The sequence below is a fragment of the Ciconia boyciana genome, chromosome 3 (assembly GCF_034638445.1).
Source record: "Ciconia boyciana chromosome 3, ASM3463844v1, whole genome shotgun sequence".
Classification (NCBI taxonomy): Eukaryota; Metazoa; Chordata; class Aves; order Ciconiiformes; family Ciconiidae; genus Ciconia; species Ciconia boyciana.
In genome coordinates this window covers 122,516,205-122,539,609 of record NC_132936.1, presented here as the reverse complement: position 1 = coordinate 122,539,609, position 23,405 = coordinate 122,516,205, and the positions used below count along the sequence as shown (strand labels likewise).

Below are 23,405 nucleotides of genomic sequence, written 5' to 3'. Positions count from 1 at the left end.
CTTTGGGCCAGTGGTTGAGAAGAGTTTACAGTTGTCTTCCTCAGTCTATAAACTTAAGGAATCCTTCCGTAGCTGCATGTGTAGCTTTCACCATTCCTTATAGTACTTTAGTCCTTTTGACCAAACTGCTAGAGGAAGAGCTTGTACTGTATATGCTACTCCAAACACTGCGTTGTACATTGGGTTAATAGATTGCTCTTTTAGTTCTGTGAAAACATGGACTTTCTAGGAATCACGTCGGAGAGAGGGAGATATTTCTCTTGTCTAGGAGTAATTTATAAATGTTATGAGGATTTTCTACTGACAAGCAGTGTAGCTTATTTCTCTTCCTCTCTACATGAAGTAGAATTCTCCCAGTATGAATTACTTGATTTTAGTCAACTCTATCCTTTTTTATTTTTTTTTTAAAGGCACTCTGTGATTCCTCTTGATGGAATTGTATTTTACGTATTTTCCAAAATGAGGAAGGTGTACTAATGTAGCTGCCACCTGTTTAGGATGGAAGATTTAAAAACATGTTTTATGAAGGTGGAAATTAATCTAGAACTGGAAAACAATGTTCAGTAATTTGCAAAGAAGAGGATTTTGCAAGCACCAAGCTGTAGCAAGGGAATGATACTGGCTTGTTCCTTTAGCCAATAATTGATTCTTAGCTAATTATTTAGCTTCTTTCTTTGATTTATATTTCTAACAGGTTTTAAATAAATGTGGTAAACCTCCTGCAGGGATAGGGTTATGGAGAGTAAGAACAGAACAACAGCAGTGTCCTCTTACAGTGTTCCTCTATTGATCATATTCACTGATGTGGATTTTATCCCAATGCAATCAGGAGGACAGAGGGATGATTTCATATAATAACATGTTGAGTCTTAGCACATAAAGAAGACAAGAATTTATCTCAGCAGTGGTTGTTCTCTGCAGTCTCTTTCCCCTTCTTCTTAGATATAACTTTGCTTATCTTATGTTATCTTATGCTTTGCTTATGTTAAGCAAAATAATTAAGCTCAACAGCTTTTTTTGCTAAGTCATGTAGTTTAAGAAACAAGGCTGATGTACAACAAGGCAGTAGCAATAAGCAACTGACTCTTCCTCAGTTACATTTCAGTAACAGAAAGAGTAGGTAAAGCTGAACAAGTTAATGCTGTGCAGTTTAGTAACCAGAGTCTGCTCAGGAACACTACAAAAGCAAATTCTTCCACCTGATCAGTGCATGTCAAAAATATAAAGGCCAGTCTGTTGAGCACATAGAGCTCTGTTAAGTTACTGAAGTCTCAGCCATTGTTTGTCTAGAACGCCTGCTCAGCTTTGACATTTTTCCACTAGATGATACACTAGAATTGCATATCATCTGAGATATTTTATGCTGCTGCTTTTAAGTTCTCAATGATCAACAAAATAAAAACATTCTTAAAGTTGAAGATTCCATTTCGCCCCCTCTTTTCCCCCCTTCTTCCAAAAGTCAGAATCAGCTGAGAGGATTTGAATAAGATGTTCCAGAACAGTTCACCTCTGGCTGACACCAAGCACAGAAAATTTAAGCTCCAGTAGAGGATTTTTTCAGAAAGCGAGGAACAGAATGAAAAGCAGGCTTACTGGAGTTCTCTGTATAAGAGAAAAGTTGTCTTAAACAAAATAAAAATAGGACCGCTGCAATCTGTGCCTTAACAACAGCTGAGTGTTCATACATGACTTTAGGGAAAGCAATCTCCAAATCAGTGCCAGATAACTATTCTCTGCCATGACTCCTTGTGAGTAATTCCTCCTTCCCTACCCCAGATCATTTTACAGTGTCTTGGCCACTTTAAAACTGATGTTGCAGTACTGATTATTCTTACCTTGTTTTCATTAAAATGTATCCCTTGGTTTATATTTTTTATACTTTATGAAGCTTATAACAGCAGAGAAATAAAAGTGTTATGAATTCTGTCCTCTGGACTACTGTACGTCCCATGTTAATTGTAGAAAATGGCTTGCTTTTCATTATAAAGGAATAAACCTGTATTTCAGACAGTAGACTTGAAAGTATCTTAGATTTTACTAATGCTTTGCAAATGAACACATGCAAACGTTTTCAGGTACACCTCCACGTGTTTTTGTCAGCGGAGAACAGTCTCTGCACATGCTGCAAGCTGATTAACAGCAATGTAGCACAGTCAGGGCAGGACTAAATATGAAAGAGGGGAGAAAAGTACCATAGAAGACTGGTACATGCAAGCTCGCAACTTCTGGCTGACAAAGTCCCAGAGCTCAAAATTGTTGGGAGTATTCTGAGGAGATACTTACTTACCTTCTTCACATCGTCTTGATGCCTTAGGTCTACTGTGGTGAGTGCTGGACATAGGATATTGAGCTAGGTAGGCACCCAATTTTTTTTCTTTTGTTATCTGGGAACACAGTAGCAGATTTTGCACCAGGGACACAGTTGCTGGTCAGCTTGGACCATTGGAAGGGGAGAGCTTCTGTTTCCTTGCAGAAGCCTGTGTAAACATAGGTTTTGTGCTAAGGTTCCTGCTCTGTGAGACGGTTTGATTCCTGCCCACTATAAATTTCTAGTAGTAATTTGCCATGCTTTCTTCTTCCTTCTAGGTGTCATATCAAGTGATGGGTTTTGCAGATACTTGATGTCAGATGAAAATGCCCCAGTTTTCCTAGACCGTTTGGAATTATATCAAGAAATGGACCATCCTTTGGCTCATTATTTCATCAGTTCCTCTCATAATACTTATTTAACAGGCAGGCAGTTTGGTGGCAAGTCTTCGGTGGAGATGTACAGACAAGTGCTTTTGGCTGGATGCAGGTTGGAAGCAGGGGATTAACAGGCTTTAATATTTGTGGATCTAATACTTTAAACCTACATAATATACCTTGGTGGTGATATATTGCATAATTGAATGTATAAATATATTTGCGTGGTAAATGAAAATATACATATTTAAGATACTGTTTTTCTCACAAAAAACATTGAAAGGCAGTGGAATGTAGAAACTGATGTCAGGAGACAGGTTGTGAGAAAGATAACAGAAGTTTGATCTCAGAATGACAACTGAAGAATTTCAGAGGACTTTCTGCTTTGTAATTAAGAAGTTTATATGTAAATGACAATTAGTTTATGATTTCCTGCTTAATTTCTTAGCATACTGGAATGTGTCACAGATAACTGAGTAAGAGAATAAATTAGAGTGTTACAGTGCTAAAAACATTATTGTTGAGGTGTAAATATATTGACCCATGCATAGTATATTTGAGGTAATCAACCCAAAGTTATAGAAGCAGTCTGAAATTACACATGCGCAGCTTAAAAGGAATTGTGTAATGCCCAAAACTGCTTTGTACCTTACTGCTCTGAACATTACTGCTCAGAACTCGTCCTGAGTAGCTTGTCTGTACTGAAACACTAAGGAAGCTGACATCATTTTTCTTGGGTCTTTAGGTGTGTTGAGCTGGACTGTTGGGATGGCAAAGGTGAAGATCAAGAGCCAATAATAACGCATGGAAAAGCAATGTGTACAGATATTCTTTTCAAGGTAAATGCCTGACCCCTACACCTGGCAGTAAGCCCCAGTAGAACCCCTGGACAAGAACCCATGCAGGACACCCCTCCTCCTCAGCACCCAGACACTCCTCCCTTGTGACAGACTAACAAATTGCATAGGCACAGTTTCTCGTCCCCAGATCTCACTCGCATCGTACGCCCCTGTGTTATGTCTGCCTTTCCACAGAAACTGCAGGAAGCAGGCTTGCTTCTTTTGCCCCATATTTTCACATCCTGTGGCTCTTTGCACCACAGAATAAATATCTTCTCCATTGTCTGAGAAGTTCCTTAGCTGTGGAAACAGCCTGAAGATGCAGGAGTTGTTATGCGAGTAGACATTCTCGCTGGCAAGAGAAGATGGCAGCAGATCCAGGGGTAGCATTGATGGGTTCTGGGTGAAGCTGCTGTCACTGCTGCAGGTGCAGCGAGGCACCTGTTGGGCGCTGAGTCCGGGTTGTTGCAGGGAAACAGAGAAGAATGAGCATACAGTTTGTTCTAGTTCTGGCTTCACTTGGCACAGTTGAGACTCAGCTCTGTGTTTCTCAGGGTGGGGTGGAGAACAAAAAAATCTCTTTCATTATGATTGTAATTTGATCTGTTCTAATTTGAATCCTATTGTTGCATTTTAAAGGATGTAATTCAAGCCATTAAGGAAACAGCATTTGTTACATCAGAGTATCCTGTCATTCTTTCATTTGAAAATCACTGCAGGTATATAGTGCCCATTTTTATATTTTTTATAGTGCAACGTATGAGAGAGATGATACAGCTCAAACATACTGTAATTTGAGTGTACTTGAAAACTCTGTAGGGATATGCAGGTATACTGAACATCACTTGGAAGAGACTGTACTTTAATATACTGGTAAATCTTTATCTAGCTTAATAATGGCAATATTTTTATCTGTGGTAAAGCTGTGAAATATATTTCGATGTTCCATTAGTTGTGTGGGATTCAGTTAATCTACTTTTTTGGTCTTACTAAATTCATCTATGTCGCATAATAGACTTTTATTGACAGTTTAATTACAGCAAAGTAATACATCTCAGTTGAGAGGAAGTGGGCAGTATATAATCTGGGATATCTGTGTTACTTAGTATTATTCTGCTTTGCTGAGTAATAGTGATTTCTTTTTTTATATTTAAAAATTAACCAACATCATCTTTTCCAGCAAATATCAACAGTACAAGATGTCAAAATACTGTGAAGATCTTTTTGGAGATCTCCTGTTGAAGCAGCCTCTAGAAACACATCCAGTATGTTATATTCTGCCAGACTTTTTATTTTTTTTACATTAGGTGTATTTAAAAGAGATGATCAACTGGGATCATATCACCTGTAGCGCTGTTCACTGCCAGTCCTGTGCTTTCAAAAATGACTAGTGATTTTGGCTGTCTACGCTTTCTGGTACAAACTTGTCCTTATCTGATTTGTTTAATCTCTTCTGTACAGGGCTCTGGCGAGCAGCCTGGGGAAATCCATCCCCTTGATGTGTGACGTAATATCAGCACCTACATAAAATACACCACATACATTGTATTTGCAGGTCACACATAACTCTGAAATTGCCAGTCACTGTTGAAAACCAATTAATTATAAATTGCATGGTCTCAGCTGAGGAAACCTCTTCTTTCAGCTGCACTCTGCATGTTTCATGCTCCAGATCAGGTCCTGCAGTCTAGGTGGCCCCCACTACTGCATTAAGAATTAAATTAAGCACGAAGAGTTCCCTGCAGTCTCATTTGGACTATCAAGTGCACTGTAATCTGCATGCACTTCACTCTCCTGCATGGCAGGAGACAGTAACAGCCACTCCTTCACAAACACAATATTTGAGACTTTAATGGCTTGTTACCCAGTGCTTGCAGCTACTCCTCCAGGCCTTCCTTATTCTCCTGAGCAACATGCTCACTGTCTGCCAGCAGCCACCCAAAACCTGCAGATGCTCTTTAGTGCTGTGGGGGACCATGGCAAAGAGGACTCTGCCTTATCTTTCAGCTCCTGTCCATGGGACCCCTGCAACAGGGCCTCCTGGCATTATCAACTCTAGAGCTGTGCTCTTCTTGGCTTTCCTTGCATGTTGCAGGGACAGCAACGCACAAGGCTCGGTGAATATCAAGTTGTTGCCCTGAAAAGTGCATCCCAGAGAACTAAATCTGTAGTGGTGTTCCCCTGTAATGTGTGTAGCACCTTGCCACGTTCCTCACAAATGGCAGCTTCCAGCAGCTTTCAGGGAAGCCTAAAATAGAACTGGCCAAAGGCTGCCATCCCGCTACCTCAGGGCCCAGTATTAAGCCTCAGCTGCCTGTGCTCTGTAGCACTACTGAGCCTTCTGCATTTTGTGTCCATTCCTCCTCATGGGTAAATTCAGTCCCCAGCTGCTCACAAAGCAAATGTTGCAAAGATGGCAGGAGGAGCTTGAACCGTGTATTGTATGAGTGCTTGGTTTCTGATACCTCGACTGACTGAGGGGGGCAGACTTAAGAGAGACATGGCACTGGCTGAAGCAGATTTATTTTTAAGTAAAAGCAAACATTTGTCCAAATGGGCATCCAGCTATGCCCTGTGCTTGCGGATGCAGACTGGCATCCTGGAAGCCTGGGGATAAATGAGCTCTGCGGCACTGACATCTAGTGGAATTGCAACCCAAGCGCTCTCAGGAACAATTGTGTTTTCTCTTCATCCAACATGCTGAAAATCCCATGACTGAGCTAGCCTGGTGCTTGTGGATAATCATTACCCTCGTGCAAGGAGGTTTGCACCCATTCTTGTGAGGTTGGGTTGGGTTGATTTGGGGTTTTTTGCTGGGTTGTTATTTGTCACCTCTGCTGCTTTTATTTGGTTTCAAGTCGTGGTGCTTTGTTCTTTTGTTTCTTCATCTAGAATGCTGCTTTTGCGTAGCTCAGAGTTGGAACTTAAGGATAAGAATATCTGAATATTTCTTCTAAGAATTTTTACTAGTCCTGGAAATGTCTTCTACTCCTGTATCACTTATGGTTCACTGGAAACCACAGTCCATTATACCAGCAACTCCCTGCATAATATTCTTAGCAAGCCTGAGGTGGAGAGGGTGCTAATTACCGTACCCCAGTCTCTGTTTCTTAGCATCAATGAGGTGATGGGGCTTAAATCAGAGGATTTTGTACTTTTTCTCTTTTCTCAATAATATTTTTTCTCCTTCCCCAAACTGGAACAAACCCTTTAGTAGTACTTCCTTGTGTATATGAAACTTGCCATTTGCCTTTCACAAATACTGAAGCTGTGACCCTGTAGCCCTACTGGCAAAAATAGTCCTCATTACCTAGCTAAGGACTGGGTAGTTTTCCGTTCACCAGTGCCAGCCCATTTCTACTGTAAGTATGTGTGGGCTGCCTCGCTTGTGTTATTACAGCTTGAAGGGACCATAAAAGGTGACTTATTTAGAGATCAAATGATAACGGGCTAAACTGTGACTTGGACTGTGTGTGAACCACAGGGAGAGAGGGAAAGTAGGAGGTCCTCTGATGAAGAGTTGCAGGTCACATCCATGCCCTCTGCTAGGCAGGAGAGAGGGGGAGACATTTTGACCAGTGCAGCAGAGAAAGGCATAGGCTGGAGACCAATGTGCTGGCTTCAGCCAGCAACATTTACCTGAGCACAGCTTTCCCATGGGATAGGGAAGAAGCAGAGGAGACAATATAACTGCAGTCACACTGCCTCTCAGGGTTGTGCCTGAGGTGGCACTGCTTGTTCACTGCCCCTTACCATTGCTGTCCTAAAGTCAAAATCCCAAATAGGGATACAGAGAGGCCGAGTAGCTGCTGTTAAGCCTTTTCTTTAAATTATTTTACAGCTTGATCCAGGTAAAGCCTTACCTTCTCCTAATGACCTCAAAAGAAAGATTCTCATAAAGAATAAAAGGCTGAAACCTGAAGTAGAAAAAAGTAAGTAAAGCTTGTCAAGTATTGAATTAAACGAAAGTCCAGATAGGGACAAATAGACTTTGTAACTAAAGTTTCCAAATTGGTTGTACTTTAGTGTTGGAAGAACATGAATTATATGTAAATGACACTTTGTTTGCCCTTGTGTTTCATATGAGCGCCAGAGTCTAGGCCTTGATATCAGCATGTAGCATAGGCATAGATAGATGTAGAAATGTAATCCTGGGACTTTTATCAGATTGCTGGTTGAGCTAAAATATAACGCAGATAGAATCGCTTGTAAATTCTGCCTGCACTGGTATGTTTGCATTGCTGTGTTTTTCCAGGATAAGCATAAAATGAAATGGAATTTCAAATTGCTCTTCTTGCGATTGTTGCCAGTTCTGATACTTATCTTCTTTCAGTAATAATAATGTTGCTATATTACTTTCCAGTATGGCTGTAGTGATAAACCCTGGTCCTTCTCCAATCAAAGATAAGCATGCAGACCTTCCACTGACTTCAGTCATACATGATTGTGTTCATACTGTGTAACTGAAATGCACATGGGAACACAATTGAAAGTCCAAGCACTTTGCCTCCATTTGCATAGATCAAGCACCAAAGAGATAGCTGTCTATTTATTCTTTGAAGAAGTAATATGCTTGCTCCAAAGACCTTTGAAGTCTATGGAAATATTTTTCTTAACTTCAGTGAGCTTTGGATACAGCCCTTACTGACCACTTTTCAGATCTAACAACAGTGTATGTCTAATCATGCTCTTACTCTGTAAAATTTTATTGCTAACTGAAAACTTAGAGAACCCTTAGAGAAAACTTAGAGAACTAAGAATAAAAGCAGCTCTCAGGATCAGAGAATCATTCATGATTGTTCTCATGTATTTCTTTGTGCTACAAACTGTTCATGTCATGACTAATTTATTTTTATTTTTCTTATTAACAGAACAGCTTGATGCTCTGAAAAAGATGATGGAGGCTGGGGAAACTGCTGCTCCTGTAAATATCCTAGAGGATGATAATGAAGAAGAAATAGAAAGTGGTGAGGATTTCACAGAGAAGGGCTCTCAAACATTGCCTGTGGTAAATCAGTAGGCCGGCATGAGCAGCTACTGTGCACATTACCCACATGCCCACGGTCTGTGGTAGCAGCAGTAAGGCTGAGCTCAGTGCAGGACCATTTATACAGACCTCCAGCCTTACCATCTCATCTCAGATACATACCACAGCTGCTCCCGGTTCTGTGGCAGGCTGTGATAGGAACGTGAGCTCAGTTGATGGTACTAGTGGTAATTTTAACTTGCACTTACTGTTCAGAATTCATATTGGAGCAGCAACCAAGTCAGATTTTCACTGTGTGTATATGTGTGTGTGTGTGAGAGACTGGGAAGCTGTGATCTCTGCTTTGAAAACAGATTTTGTCACTATTTTTAATACTTGTGTCAACATCAGATTGGATTATTGCATTATACTTTATAAGGATAAAATGAGGGATAGGATTTTTCTTGCCAAACTTCAGATATCTTCAGTGTAAACATCTAGATCTGAGCCAGTGATGTGGAATGTGTTTATGGCCAACAGGGAAAAATAGACATATCTAGGGTGTGATTCACCTTGTCTGTTTTAAATGTCCACCTTCAGAAGATGTAAATCATGCATTGCCTGCAAGTGTCTGAACCAAGTGTACTGGCCTGTGACCCATGTCATACTGAACATCTCAGCTTTAGCCTACCCCTTGGTCCTCTCCTTGAGTTTTTTTTTTTTACTAGCACAAAGCAACTGCTGTTGCAGTCAGTAGGGGTCCTAGTGAAAGATATTCTTTGTGATCTAAATCTTGGTATCTGTCCTTGCAATACTAAAAAAGACTGAAGTACAACAATTTTTTTGGAGAGGCCTCTCGGTATCTTTCTTCAGGTGATCAAGGAGCACAGAGGAGATTCTGTTGTTTTGCAGGCTGATTTCCATGGGAATGCTTATTTCTAATAGTGTTCTTATTGTGCTGTTGTTAGTAATTATGTGCTAGACTACCAAGAGGCTCAAATAAGTATTTTCTAAAATTATTGTTGAAATCCAGATGAATAATGTGATTAATGGTTTTGTGTTTGTAAGAGGTCTTTTTAGCTTCTTTGAGCACACTAGATTCTAATGGAAAATCACCTTAAAAGCAAATGAAAATGATTCCCTATAGTAGGGACACATAAGGAGACTCTAACAACACACATGAGAAGCCTGGACATCAGCAACTTTTTACATCTTTACTTAAAGAACTCTGTCTTCATTCCTTTTTATTTCCCCAAGCCTATTGGGTTTTTTTACACTTTTGCTAAGCAAATTACTGGTTCCTTCGAAAATACAGTAAATAAAATTTCTCTCACTAACCATGTCAAAGCTGTAAGAACCTCAGGCCTTAGCTGTAACTTACTACTAATGCTTAGAAATCTAATACCCTGGGTTTTATTTCTGTTTTTAAAAAATGGCAAAACCAAACCTGTGTATTCAACTGTCATTTGTTTCATGTCTCACACAAAACCAGCAGTTGCTGTGGTTTTTTGCACTGATCCTTTTTCTTTTCTGTGCAGCTGATCAGGAAGAAGAAGCTCATCCAGAGTACAAATTTGGAAGTGACCTTACTGTAGATGATTACAGTCAAAAAGAAGCCGTTGCCATCAGTGTCAAAAAGGTGGGATTGCTTCTTATATACATTTCTTTGGAAGCTTTCCGTGGAGGTGGGTGTGAAAGACATTCTGTTTTGTGGAAGCATCACAGCACATGTTGTCAGAAGAGTCAAACCCAAGATCTTCACCGGATTCCTAACCTTTAGGTTCATGAGAAGCCAAGATCTTGTAGCCGAAAATACTCTCTGCTTGTTCAGGTAGAATACTCATTGAGGAAACAGACTCAGTATGTAGGGAAACAGTACACAAGTGGAGGATTTGATCAAAAATGCTAATTAAAGGCAGCAAGCGGTTTCCTGCTCTTGCCTCTGATATTCTACTTTGCATCTCAGTTGCAGAGCTCTCATATGAGGTGGAATATCAGCTTCCTTGCTCAACAGTGTTTTTTTGCAAGGCTGCATCCTGTGTCTTCATTACAGGGATTCCCTGGGTCATTTTTGATTGTTAACTCTTAGGGTAGATTCTCCCTTCCCCCTACAGCAATGAAGGCAAAACAGGACGATCATTCCCCAGCGGGTGGCATGGCAGTGGGGCTATGCCAGAGAGGCAGCTGGCAGACAGAATAGGAGTCCCCTTTGTTCCACTTATACCTGGTTTAGTACAGTTCATCAGTCTGTGCTCAGTAGCTTGAATATTACTTGACAGTGATTAGGTACAGGATATTGGAATTCAAAGCTAAGCCTGCTCTGGCACTGAAGGCGTTATTGCTGCTTGCTACAGAAAAAAACCCCACATCTGAGTACTAAGGTACCTTATCAGATCATGCTCCTCTCTCACTCAAGTATTTTGGCCACTTGTTCTCTCCTGCCTGGCTGCCTTTGGATCTTACTCCAGATAGAAGTATAGGTATGGAAAATCTTTCATAGCACAGATTGTCCTTGGCAGTATGTCTCTAGCAGTATCACCAAGACATCAGACCTGCCTACTTGGTATCTCTTCAACTCAACATCTTTGCTTCTTCGGGACTTTTATGAATCCTCCCACTGAAGTATTGTTTAATTTCTTTGCTCTAGGGCTGGTTTCACTTCTAAGTCAGCTGGTCCTTAACTACCTGAGTGTTTGGGGGTTTGGTTGGTTTTTGGTTGTTTTCTTTTTTAGATTAGTCAGTCATCCTCAGCACATGCCCTTGGGTAACTTCTCTGCTTCTTTGCTGATCAGTGACTCGATCCTTATTCTTTAGGAATGTACATTCAGTGCCAAGTCAACATTTATCTGTCCAAGATTCTCAGTAGTAGCAGCTTGTAATTGAAGACAGACAGCAGACTGTCCCATTGCAAATAACGTCTTGAGATAGGCCTTTTCCAAATGTGGACATTCAAAGCACAGTTTACAGCAGCCTTAACCCTTAAGTTTTCAGAGCCTGGGCAGTTTGCATATCCAGATCAGATGATCTTTTGTATTGTCTGGGTGTGTCATTCTTTCATTCTTCTCTGAAACTTCCTGTCCCCAGCATCTAGCGATAGCACTGGTTTGGGCTTAACTGTCTGGCATCCTCCCTCCTATTCCCATTGCTAGCCAGCTGTTGAATTTCATATCTTGTGTACCCAGATTTGAAAGAAACTGCAAATTTTTGCAAATGTATGGGACAGATGAGCCACACAGGAAGGTGGAAAAGGGTATACTTTTTGCTAAATGCATTAACTTTTTGAGGATTATTTTTTTTCTTACTGTGAGTGTTTCCTATTGCTTTTTCTTTGGGTAATGTATGTATATTTTTTTCCCTTAGGCTGTTGAAGATTCTGAGCAAGAAAACAATAAAAAGGTGACACATAGGATGTTATGTAGTTTGTTTTATTGCTTTATATACAACATACATATTATTTACCCTGTATTCTTAGTGGTTTAAGAATTTTATGCACAGTTTCACTGCACCTACAGGGTATTTTTGAAAGTGACTCTGCCTCCTTTTCTCCTCTAGGCTTTCTTCTGCTGTCCTTTTATACTGGGGTTAGGGCTGTCCGAAAATTTGGGGACAGACAGGAGTGTATGACTTTTGCCTCCTTAGAAGTGTCTGATCTCAGTCTCAAATGTGATGCACTGGGAAACAGCAGTTCTTTGGATGGTGTTGAGATGTATCATCCCTGCTTCTTTTTTTTCCTCTTCCCTTACCCTGACTGCACTTTTTCCTTCTCTCTTTTTCCTCCTTTTGCTTTCCCTTGGGACTTCTGCATTTATCTTCTCCCAGGAATCCCTTCTGTAAGACTCTTCCCACCTCCTTCCACTCTTCTCCTTCCTTCTCTTCTCCCATTAAAGCTGCTCCTGTTCCTAACCACACTTCGTTTCAGTCTATGCTGTTTTCTAAGTGGGTTCTGCTGCTTTTCTTGAGGGGGTGCGGAGGTGTAAATAACCTAGAGAGATCAACTTTCTCCCATTGTTTTCTCTAGCCCCTAAAAGGGTCATGTGCTGTTGTAACCATTCCTTTGTTTCCCTGGGCTTTAAGAAACAATCCATCCTTACCCCTTTCTAATTCATAGTTTTAAAGTTGTGAACACTGCAAAGAGTATAGCCCATTTACTCTAAAAATTATGGGTCTGCAGGTAAATAAGATAAAATCAGTGATGAGTAGATTGTCTTAGAACATTGTCTTGGAGCTAGTGTGTCAGTAATGCAGTCATACAGCTATAGTCTGCAGGGTACTATTGCCTTGGCACTAAGGCATGCATAAACCCCTTTGACTTTCTTTTCACTGTGGTTCATTGCTTAGACATTTATGGATCAAGATAGTAAAATATGATTAGCAATTCTGAGCAGTCAGCAGGAGGCACATTGAAGGACCCTGGTTTTTAGAAGGTGGGTGTTCAGTTCTTCTTGAATTATTGGCCTTCCAAAAATGAAGACACCGAAAGTACTAGTTCCTTTGAAGAAATTTGGCCTTAATTTGATCTAAACTCTATTAACAAATATTGACCCAGTAACAAAAAAATGCCTGTATTCTACTGATAAAGGGATGTACCATTTGGCATATTTAGGGAATATGTCTGTGAACCCTCAATATGTGGATTCCTGAAAAGCAGTTGGGTTGAGCCCTGGTGATCAGCATTAAAATTTCATGGGCCACGGGAAGTTTAATTCAGTCTAAAATGCACATAAAACCATGTGCACCTGGACTCATTCTGATAACTTAGCTATTCTATGCAGTCAGAAAATGATGTTCCTTGTGACTGTAATTGTCTTATCCTATCAAGGCATAAATTGTTTCACGTGGAATTCATTTTTTGAAATGTGGCCACACTATATGGCGGGTAGAGGTACATGCCCATCACACTGGCAAGTAGTTTCACATTTCCTTTCCTCTCCCATCTCCTCAGTAAATGAGTTGCAGTAGTGTAGGTACTGTGGACTACATTCTTCTTCCATGCTTTAGTGCTGTTAGTCATGCTGAGACTTATTGCCTGAGAAAGGACTTTGCAGCGCTTCCTGTTACTCGCTATTTCCTGATACAATAATGGAGGAGAACTTGCTGACAAACATGGGTTGCATTCTGAACATAAGAAGCTGTACTGTAGGAATTTTTTAATATACTTAGTACTTCCTTGCAGAAGTTCACTGTCAGCCCTACAGTAGGTTAGGTTTTTTTGGTAACTGGTTCACTGGTAGGAGAACAAGCAAAAATGTGTGTGGGAAAAATGCCATGCACAGCAAGCCTTGTGGAGTTTGCTTAGATTGACAGAGATCTTTCTTTTTCTTTCCTTTCTTTCAGTGGAAAGAATGTGTTTCAAACTGGTTTAGGGAAAGGAAAAAGTTGGACAGGTAGATCCACATGAGAAGCGCTTCCTACTGTGGGTTTCTAGCAGATGAGATACTTGTAGAAAACTTTTGAAGTTCTGTTATAAATATGGTGCCTCTTTATGTGAATGATGGATTCAGATTTTTGTAATTGTAAATGACCAGGAGTATGAGCTTGGTACTGTGTCTCTTGTTGGTCTTGTGACATCTGTTTGCCCAATGAAGGCTGTAATCCCTATATTTTGGTCTGCTTTTATTAGTAAAGATTAGCAATTGAACCTATTTGTGTTTTGATGTTGAGAAAGTTCTACTCACTACCAAGTATGCATTACCCCACTGCAGTTGCTATGAGAAAATGTATATTAAATCACAATTCTTAGGATTTTATTTGACAAAGATAGATCATTATCTCCCACCATTGTTGTCTGTTGTAATATTTATCTTTTATCCCAAAGTTACCCTACTAACGTGTAATATTTACCCACTTCTTAGGAGCTTTTCTATCATCAGTCCTCTTGCATGCATCCTGTAACATTGAGAGTGTTTGGTGCCTATATCAGTAAGAAAATAAATCTTAATTCGTGACATTAAATTTCCACTTTTCTTGTATTAATTTGCACTTTCTTTAACTTTCTGCAGATCTGGGTATAATTTTGTATCACATTTGAAAATTCCAACAATAGTGTTTGCACACACAAATAGTGATTATTCTTTTTAATGTGTTTTCAGGGTTTAGTAACTGTTGAAGATGAACAAGCATGGATGGCATCTTACAAATATGTAGGTGCCACAACCAATATACATCCATATTTATCAACAATGGTCAACTATGCTCAACCTGTAAAATTTCAAGGTTTCGATGTAGCAGAAGGTAACATAAAAGGTTGAATGAAATAAAAGTATTTGTCTGCTTATTCTAGGTAGTTTTTTAATCTCTACGTTTCCCGAGTTGAGAAATGGCGTAAGACTTTTGTAGTTTAATGACCATCATCAGTATATTTTTAGATCTCTGTTTCCTTGAATTTAAAGTTAGCATGTTATTCCGTTGGTCATCCACACGGAGTCACTAAATTACTGGGAGAATATGAAGCTGTTGAGGTTGATTATATTCTATAGGCCTTTCCAACTAAACTGCTTTTTTTAGTTCATCTTTCTGTAAAGTAAGGTGAACGTGATTGTCACAGTGGTCAGCAGTTAGCTGATGCTGTCATATTGCACACTAGACCATTTATCATGTTGTTTTGTCTTATCTAGCCACACAGCACAGGCTCTGAATAACAGCTTTGTCCTAAACAAAAAATGAAAGTTTTGTTGATTTCCCAGGAAGTGAAAGAAAAAGGCAAGTCAGAAATATGAAATTTCTCTTCAGTATAATTTGATTCTATGAGTGACAGGTAATGGGGAAACAGACCAAAATTTGCTGTATCCTGCTATTATGTATAGTGCATGATTTTGAATTTTGATTAGTCATTACAGAAGTGTTTTAAAATGTCTTGTCTTTTCTTTCTAGAACGTAATATTCATCATAATATGTCCTCTTTCAATGAATCAGTTGGACTAGGATATTTGAAGACCCATGCCATTGAGTTTGTGAAGTATCCTTTCACCTCCTCATACCACTTCTCTACTAATGCTACAAAGAACCAAGTGTACCTTTCTAGATTTACAGTGTTCCATGTCTATGAAGGAAAAGGGAAAGTAGCTCAAGGGATGAGAACTACTAAGATTAACGTAAGAAATATTGAAGATACCAGGATATGACCATACATTTCTATGACGTTTTTATTTAATTTTCCTTGATGAATTATACAGTTATAATAAACGACAAATGAGTCGGATATACCCAAAGGGAGGCCGAGTGGATTCCAGTAATTACATGCCTCAAATTTTCTGGAACGCTGGCTGCCAGATGGTCTCACTGAACTATCAGACCCCAGGTAGGCAGCAACGACCAGTGAACCTCAATCCTAAAGAATGGCTTGGGCAGTAACTCTCAAACAGATGCCATAGATTTGCTTCTGGCATTTTTTGAGGAAACAGACATATGGCTAAATAATATGGTGGGGTGGAATTACGGAAGCGTAAGACAAGGAGCAATAAAAAAGCCATACATAGAAGGAAAATTCAGTCCCCTTTCATGGAAAAATAATAGAGTACTGTAACTTCTCACATAAATGATAATGTTTTATTAATAAAAAGTATTAATTACAGGGAGATCACTGTTTTCACAAAACACAGCTTTGGCACAGTTGGGTGCATGTCTCCAAAGTAAAGATGAATGAGTATATAAATAAAGATGGTAAAAAGTAATGACTATGTGCCAAATGCATTTCTAGACCAGTTGTTGTGAAGTGTTAGAGTTGTGTTCAGCATCAGAGAACGGGGTCTGAGATCCCAGCTTAGAGAATGATGCTAGGGAATGTAAATGCCTCTCCACAGCATAAACTGAGAGGAATGTATTGTTCCTGTTCAGTGAAGGTGTGAGTATATCTAACACGGTAGGGTTTTTTGTTGTTTTGGGTTTTTTTAAATTAATCTAGAAATGTCTTCAGTCATATATGTAACAGACCAGTTTTTCCATTTTCTTTTTCTAGCTGTGACAGTGCTTTTGTGCTCCCCTCCCTTCCCCCTCCCCACCCTCCCCCCCGCCAAACGGTGTCTTTGGTACTCCAGACACTCCTGACGATCATGCCCTGGGTTCTGTCCTGCAAAGCTTTGCATTGATTTCACTAGCTGTGGAGGCAAGAGAAGGCTGTACTGGGATACACTGCTTGTAAAGCACTCCACTGGATGTGATTTGGAGGTTGGAGCCGATACGCAAGCTTCACGCTTCTCCCAACACTGCCTCTGCCCACTGCATGTCATTCTCAACCCCTTTATATTGCAAGATAAGAGTGTTAATTGTATAATTGGAACTGAGCAGCTTTCCTGTATTAGTCTTCTATGATCCAGCTGTGCTGACAGTCTGAAGAATAATTGAGGAAATACAAGTTAAGGCTTCGCAGTAAAGCGAATAATAACTGATGTGAGCACATAAGAATCTTGTATTTTGTGTAATGGAGTACATAGAGAAAAGAATTTGTCCCTTTTGAAGGCAGAGTCTGTTGAGCAAGAGAATACCTGTGTTATTGCTGAACAAGGATATTGTATCCTAGTCTAATTGGAAACCTGCAGGAAAACATTACATTTTTTGTAAAGTTTGGGAGAGGGTTGGAGGGGAAGGGGGTTATTATGTGTTTGCTATCTGTCTTTATAGACAAGTGCCGTAATAATGCCTTGAATAGAATTCAGATGCTTTAAATGTTGAAACTAAGCAATGCTGCTGTGATCCCTGCGGTTTCTTTTTACGGTATTTTATTCAATTAAGTCCATAGAAAATCAGTGCGATATTCATTTCACCTTCTTTAAGACATTAGGATACAGACAGCTTCATCAGAGGTAGTTGTCTATGGTCTTTGTAGAGAAATACACACTTCTAGGATGTATTATCTAGTATATTTTATATGGCTGCCTTAGAATGAGATTATTGCACTGTTAAAAGTGCCTGTGTCTCTCCATTAATCAAAGTGATGCTAGATCACTAGCAGGAATGGAGACATCTGTAGTGTAGGTACCAAAAGTTAGATGATGGAAATCCCATCCCAGGCACTTAACATGACCACAGTCTGATGCTTCTCTGCTTACTGGGTGTGTTTGAATTCAGGGAGAGACTGTTTTCTAAGCACAGCATAGACTTCGGCTTGGTTGATAAAGCTGTTACTACTATGAAGAAATCGGAACTTTTCCTGTTGCTTCGTTTTATTTCTTAGATGTGTGTGTTTTATAAGCATTAAATTTAATTTTCATTTAAACTGATTATACTGAGAAAGAGTCTTATTTTCTTTTCTAAAAAGGATTGTTCATGATCTGCATTATTCAGGAGGAAAGAGTAATTTTTTTCTCTCTTGACAGATTTAGCAATGCAGTTGAATCAAGGAAAATTTGAATATAATGGATCGTGCGGGTGAGTGATATGATTTAAACTGTTGTCACTGTGTATCAGAATCCTTTATTATGGTTTTAATAAAATTTTGTCACTATTAATTATGTGTTACAAAACAAAAATGGGATGCTAGAAGAGTAGAAATTAGCAGAATTCAGGGAAAGTTATCTCCTGCAAGGAGGTATTCTGATGAATATGCTTTTTAATTATGCCCAGTTTTTAAAGATGAGATAGAAGAGGCTTTGTGTGCAAATTATGAAGAAGATCATGAATACCTTACAGTTATTTAAATACATCTTCAGCTTCTGCTCTCAATCTTTCTTTGAAGATAGGCCGCAGAATGGAGATTCATTGCACAGTTCACAGAGCTGCCAAATTTACTTGGACAGGTTGAGTCTTAATACATAGGGAACATTTTTTTAACCTGTGTACTTTAGTTGGAGAACAGATTTCACAGAGAATACTGAAGTGTTTCATCTTTCTAAGTTCTTGCTCATGACTTTTGCATGAAAAAGAATGCTCAAGTGATGTTGATAGATTTTTCTCAAATGTTGAGTTTATACCTTAATAGGATAGGCTGACCATTAACATCGAGAGAAAAGGAGAAGTTTAATGAATTATAGGAAATGACAGTCCAGAAGCACATTAAAATCTGCAAACTCATCCTGGGAAGAAACAACTCTTTTACTAATGCAAATTTTATTCAGAAAGAAAATCTGAGTAGATGAAGCCTGGTAAAATTCCTCATCTGCCGAATGGGCAACATAGTACTTTGCCACTCCATGCCTTTATTTCAGTTGTGAACTCTTCAGATAGAGGCTGTTGGCTTTGACAAAGGTGCAGTCTCTAGTCATTTCAGTCAGAATAACAAAAATAGAAGAAAAACCAAGCTTTTTTTATGGCTTTTTTTTATGGTATGATTCCTTTCTTGTTTGACCCACAAGTCTAGTAAAAGAGCACATATTCCCTCTTGCCAAATGCTCTAAAGGACAGGCATCGTTATCAACTAAATTACTTGATTCTTATGTCAGTCTTTTGGTATTACAGTAATATAGTGGTAATACATGGTAATATAGTGGTGATATTTTGATATGCATTATAAATGTGGTGCTGTTTCAGTCACAGAAAACACACAGGGCAATGAAAATAAAAAATTACATCTTCTTCTGTCTATACTTCTTTTTTCTCTGATTTACAGTTTTCATGCTGGTGAAACAAGATCGAGTCACTCTAGTTTCAGCATTTTTTATTTCAGCAGGCCGGAAGCAGAAGCTAAGGGTGTTTCTGATAGTTCCCTTCTGCCCATAACTTACTTAAAATTAGTAAAATATTAGGAAATCACGCACATTTATAATGTAAGAAAAATAAGGAATATTCCTTTCCTAAGCAGAAGCCATGTTATAAAAAAATGGGAGAAAACATTGACATTCGTTCCATTGGAATTTTTCCAGCATTTTTTAATAACTTCTGAATTCTATCTAGGCCTTTATAGCATTGTGTACCAGTGATTCACTAGAGGGACTAAGGGTGGATAAAAAATAATCTTCTAGCAGCTGTTGTCTGTCAGGGCTGCAGAATTAGCAAGGTGACTCCAGTTACACATTTTCTTCCACCAGTGGAAGACGACCCCTGTCATGTGTAGCACAGCATTTCTGTGATCAACTGCTGTTCATTTTGATGGCAGAATCTTTGGGTTTTGATTCACCACTGCATGTATCGGCTTCATTGATATGTTGATCCAGTGTATAGTCCTCAGGGATGTATTGTAAGTGTTGTTATGGTAGTACCTTTCATGCTACTATAATTAACAATCTGTCAGCACTGACATTATCAGCTGTTTCCCCAAGGTTTATAACCAAGATGAAAAAATTAGCTTCAAGCTGAGATTTATTGTATGAGTCTTGACTCTATGGAACTGTTTCATTTAAAAAAATAAAATGGAATAAGTCCTCTGTATCTTTCCAGAGTGTTAAAGAAATAAGACAAATGAGAGCATCTACTTTTTATTATATGATAATTTGCTGTATTTTTAAAATGTATTGTTAAATTATTTTGAAATGTCCTTGATTATATTATATTTATTTTCATCTTGAAACCCAGGGTTGATTTCATCTCTCAGAAGCTGGTAATTCAAAATTAAGATTAACATTTATCTGTATACTAGACAACCATAATATTTCCTTTTACTTCCTCACACTTGCAGCTAGAATGATATTTCACAGAGCTGTAGGAGAGTTCATTGTTTAAAGCTAGAACATCCATCTTATTTGTATTTAATACAATTTCAATTTCCACACAAGAATAATTTTCTTCTTTTTCTTGAAATAAGGTATCTACTTAAACCAGATTTCATGCGACGACCAGATCGAACATTTGACCCTTTCTCTGAAACTCCTGTAGATGGTGTAATTGCTGCAACATGTTCTGTGCAGGTAAAACAGCAATAGACATACTTCTGTCATCTTATCGCATCCAAAATCACATTTAAATGTCAACAGAAATAGGATATCTACAGAAAATGTGTTTGGATTGTGTGGATTTCATCAAATTGTTTCCATTGTCTTTTTTTATTGCTGGCTAAGACATCTATGTTTACTTGATCCGAGTGGAACATGATAGAATTAGAAATGGTTTGTGATTACACATTATCACTGAATTTTAAACCCCCTCGTTTAAACCCCCTTGCAGCCCACACAAATGAATAAATGAGTGAATTTCATTTCTGTGGACAGTATGAAATTCTACAAATACCACTTGTCACTATAGAGCAAGGAGGAATACAGGCACACATGGACAAGGTATTTTCAAAATAAGTAGAGAAAAATCGTTCATGTGATGGAGGTCCTTAATTTGGAGTTATCTACGAGTAACAAGGTCCATAAAGCTTCTGTTGTAGTTCTAAAGCATGGTTAGGCATCACGTTTTGGAAGGAGGCTGACAATTGTAAAACCTGTTTTGTGACTTGACACTCTACTCTCTTTGCTCAAATACCCTATGTGCAGCATAACAAAAGACTTAAGCTTTCAGTTATCACTTTCTATGTGCACCGTGGAAATTTCAAACTCTCTCCGACCAAGGGTTCATTGTGCATTCTAGACATTTAACTAAGTTTCATTTGCACCTCCAGAAGAGCAAAAACTTTTTATTCATTTTTTTTTTCTTTAATGTTAATGACAGTACAATCCCTCCAAGAGGGAAGTGGGATCTGGTGGTCAGAACATAAGTTCTCAGTATCACTAGAGATAGTTCTTAGATCACGTATTTTGCCTCTTGCTCTTCTTGTGTGACTAAAACTAGTATAAAATTCTGTATAAATTCTTTTATAAAGGAGTTGAGTGGGCCGAAGCCGGTGATGGTACCCTTCAGCCACATAACTTTTCAGATTTCTTATCCAGAGTGTTCCCTGTTAGATCATGAAAAGAAAAGGACTCAAAGTGGGCTTAGGTCTGTGAAATCGTGTTTCAGGTTTTTTTCTTCCCTCCTTGATCATAGTAATGAAAACATTAGCTGTATCTTTAAGTAGTAGATCATCTTGATGGAATAAAAATTTTCCCTGGATTAATCACCTGCTGTGGATAGATTAATCTTGACTTGGAGTAAAATGGCAACAAATCTTCATATACGTAACAGTATAGAGGAGTCATGTGGTTTTTTGTTTGTTTGCTTTTTAAGCATCCTACACTTCCCAGACACATAATGTGAAGTTAGACTGACATGTGATTAGTTTAAAACCTCTACCGAAGTGAAAGCAGAGCAATAGCTTCCTTTCACCTCTTTGTAGTCAAGACATACAATAGATGACAGTGCTTCTGAACAGAAAGTTTAAAGTTGCGGAATAGCAGTGCCCAATCTGGTTGTTTCATTCAGTGTTTTTCAGTAATATAGTGAACGCATCTGTGAGACAGCGGCTAATTGGGCTGACTGACTTAAAACTGTTAATACCATAGCACAGTGTGCGCAATCATTTCAAATTAAGGATATATTTAAGGTCTTATCACAAAAGCTTTTCTAAAGTGCCATTTTAGCACTAAATATACCATTTTCATATGATGAAGTAAATATATCTGTTCTGTATAAAGCATTTTTCAGACTGCTGTCAATAAAAAAATACCAGTATTTCCAGTATTCATAAAATGCTGTGTACTTTGTGTTTCTTTTCCTTACTGCTCTCTTATTATGTTGCAGGTAATATCTGGTCAGTTCTTATCAGACAAAAAAATCGGTACGTATGTAGAAGTGGATATGTATGGTTTACCCACGGACACGATACGTAAAGAATTTCGAACACGCATGGTGATGAACAATGGTCTGAACCCTGTTTACAATGAAGAATCATTTGTATTTCGAAAGGTAGGATATTTGGAAAGCACAGTTTATGGTTGCCAGCCCTTTTGCACATGAGCATCCTTGCTCACTTGAGCCACCCCTCCCTGCTTCAGTCTGACTGCTCACATGAATAAGTACTGCTCCCATGAAAAAGGGTTTGTAGGGTTCCTGTTTACTACAGTAAACAATCTAAAGCTGAAATAAGCTTTCAAGAGGTTGTTTGGTTTTTTTCTTTTAATTTTGCTTTGTTTTATTTTTCTAATGGATAACCTCTGTAGCTGTCACATGATTTTTTTTTTGTTTGTTTCTGTTTGGCTTTTCCCTCCCCTTTGCTTCCTCCTCCCACTTGGAGGTAGCCACCTCCTCCGTGGCCATGCCTGTGTTCAAGGTATGCAGTCTGCTCAGAATGAGCCCCCGCTGATGGACACCATCATTCCTTGGAGATTTCTTCTTCCCTGCCCTGGCAGTGGCTGCTATCTTGCACTGTTCCTTCAGCCCAGAGGGCAGGTGAGATGCTGCATCCAAAGCTAAGGTCAATGTTATTACATGGAAGAGTTGGAAGGGTGCTGTGTTCCTCAGGCATGTTGCCCGCTCCTTCCTTCAGACGTCCATGTGCATCATGTACCTTTTTCTTTATTTTTTTTCAATAACAAAAGAAAAACAAACCTTTTTTTCTTGGTATGGGGGATTTAAAGAGAGAGATCAGTCGTCCGTGTTCAGTTTTTATCTCTCAGTCTTTATATATATGATACACATATATATATTTTTATTTTTATTTTTTTTCTGTCGGCTGGAGTTTCATCCAGACTACATGTGTTAGCAGTGCCGTCTTTGATAACGTCTGTTTTGCTTACACCTGTTTTGTTGTCATGCAAAATTGTTGCTCTTTTATTCCAAAGTGACAGACTTTGCCGAGTGGTGATAACACTTCACACTTGGGTATATTACACACAATATCTGCTTTCTTAACAGTATAACCAGTTTTTAATAGAAATATAGTTAATGCAAGAGGATTTTCTGGACTCAAATATATTCTAGAGTGAATGTGGCTTCATGTGCTTTTCTCTATATATGAGGAGGCACAGGGAAGATGCTTAGGTACAATGACAGGCAATCATGCTGCCCATGGCTTGCTGGCCATATGGCCAGCATCTGCTGCTTTCTGATTTCTTAAGTCAAAAGGCCCATAAACTACAGGGTGCACACAGCTCCAGTCTAAAAGGGGGGTACCAGTGTATTGTGGCATG

The 23,405-nt window shown here is 38.9% G+C and overlaps 1 protein-coding gene across 3 annotated transcripts in view; it reads left to right on the top strand.

The window, feature by feature from the left end:
* Nucleotides 1-23,405, top strand: part of PLCB4 (phospholipase C beta 4) — a 214,694-nt gene that overhangs the window by 150,511 nt on the left and 40,778 nt on the right. For 2 of the 3 annotated variants that reach the window (XM_072857452.1, XM_072857451.1), the window contains 14 exons: nt 2,587-2,797; nt 3,431-3,524; nt 4,164-4,243; nt 4,705-4,789; nt 7,366-7,456; nt 8,396-8,491; nt 10,029-10,129; nt 11,851-11,886; nt 14,580-14,721; nt 15,361-15,445; nt 15,663-15,787; nt 17,802-17,853; nt 20,162-20,264; nt 22,018-22,182. In XM_072857452.1, coding sequence (XP_072713553.1) covers nt 2,587-2,797; nt 3,431-3,524; nt 4,164-4,243; nt 4,705-4,789; nt 7,366-7,456; nt 8,396-8,491; nt 10,029-10,129; nt 11,851-11,886; nt 14,580-14,721; nt 15,361-15,445; nt 15,663-15,787; nt 17,802-17,853; nt 20,162-20,264; nt 22,018-22,182 — 1,466 coding nt within the window. The remainder of the gene's footprint in view (nt 1-2,586; nt 2,798-3,430; nt 3,525-4,163; nt 4,244-4,704; nt 4,790-7,365; nt 7,457-8,395; nt 8,492-10,028; nt 10,130-11,850; nt 11,887-14,579; nt 14,722-15,360; nt 15,446-15,662; nt 15,788-17,801; nt 17,854-20,161; nt 20,265-22,017; nt 22,183-23,405) is intronic. The other variant, XM_072857453.1, reaches the window with a different exon arrangement.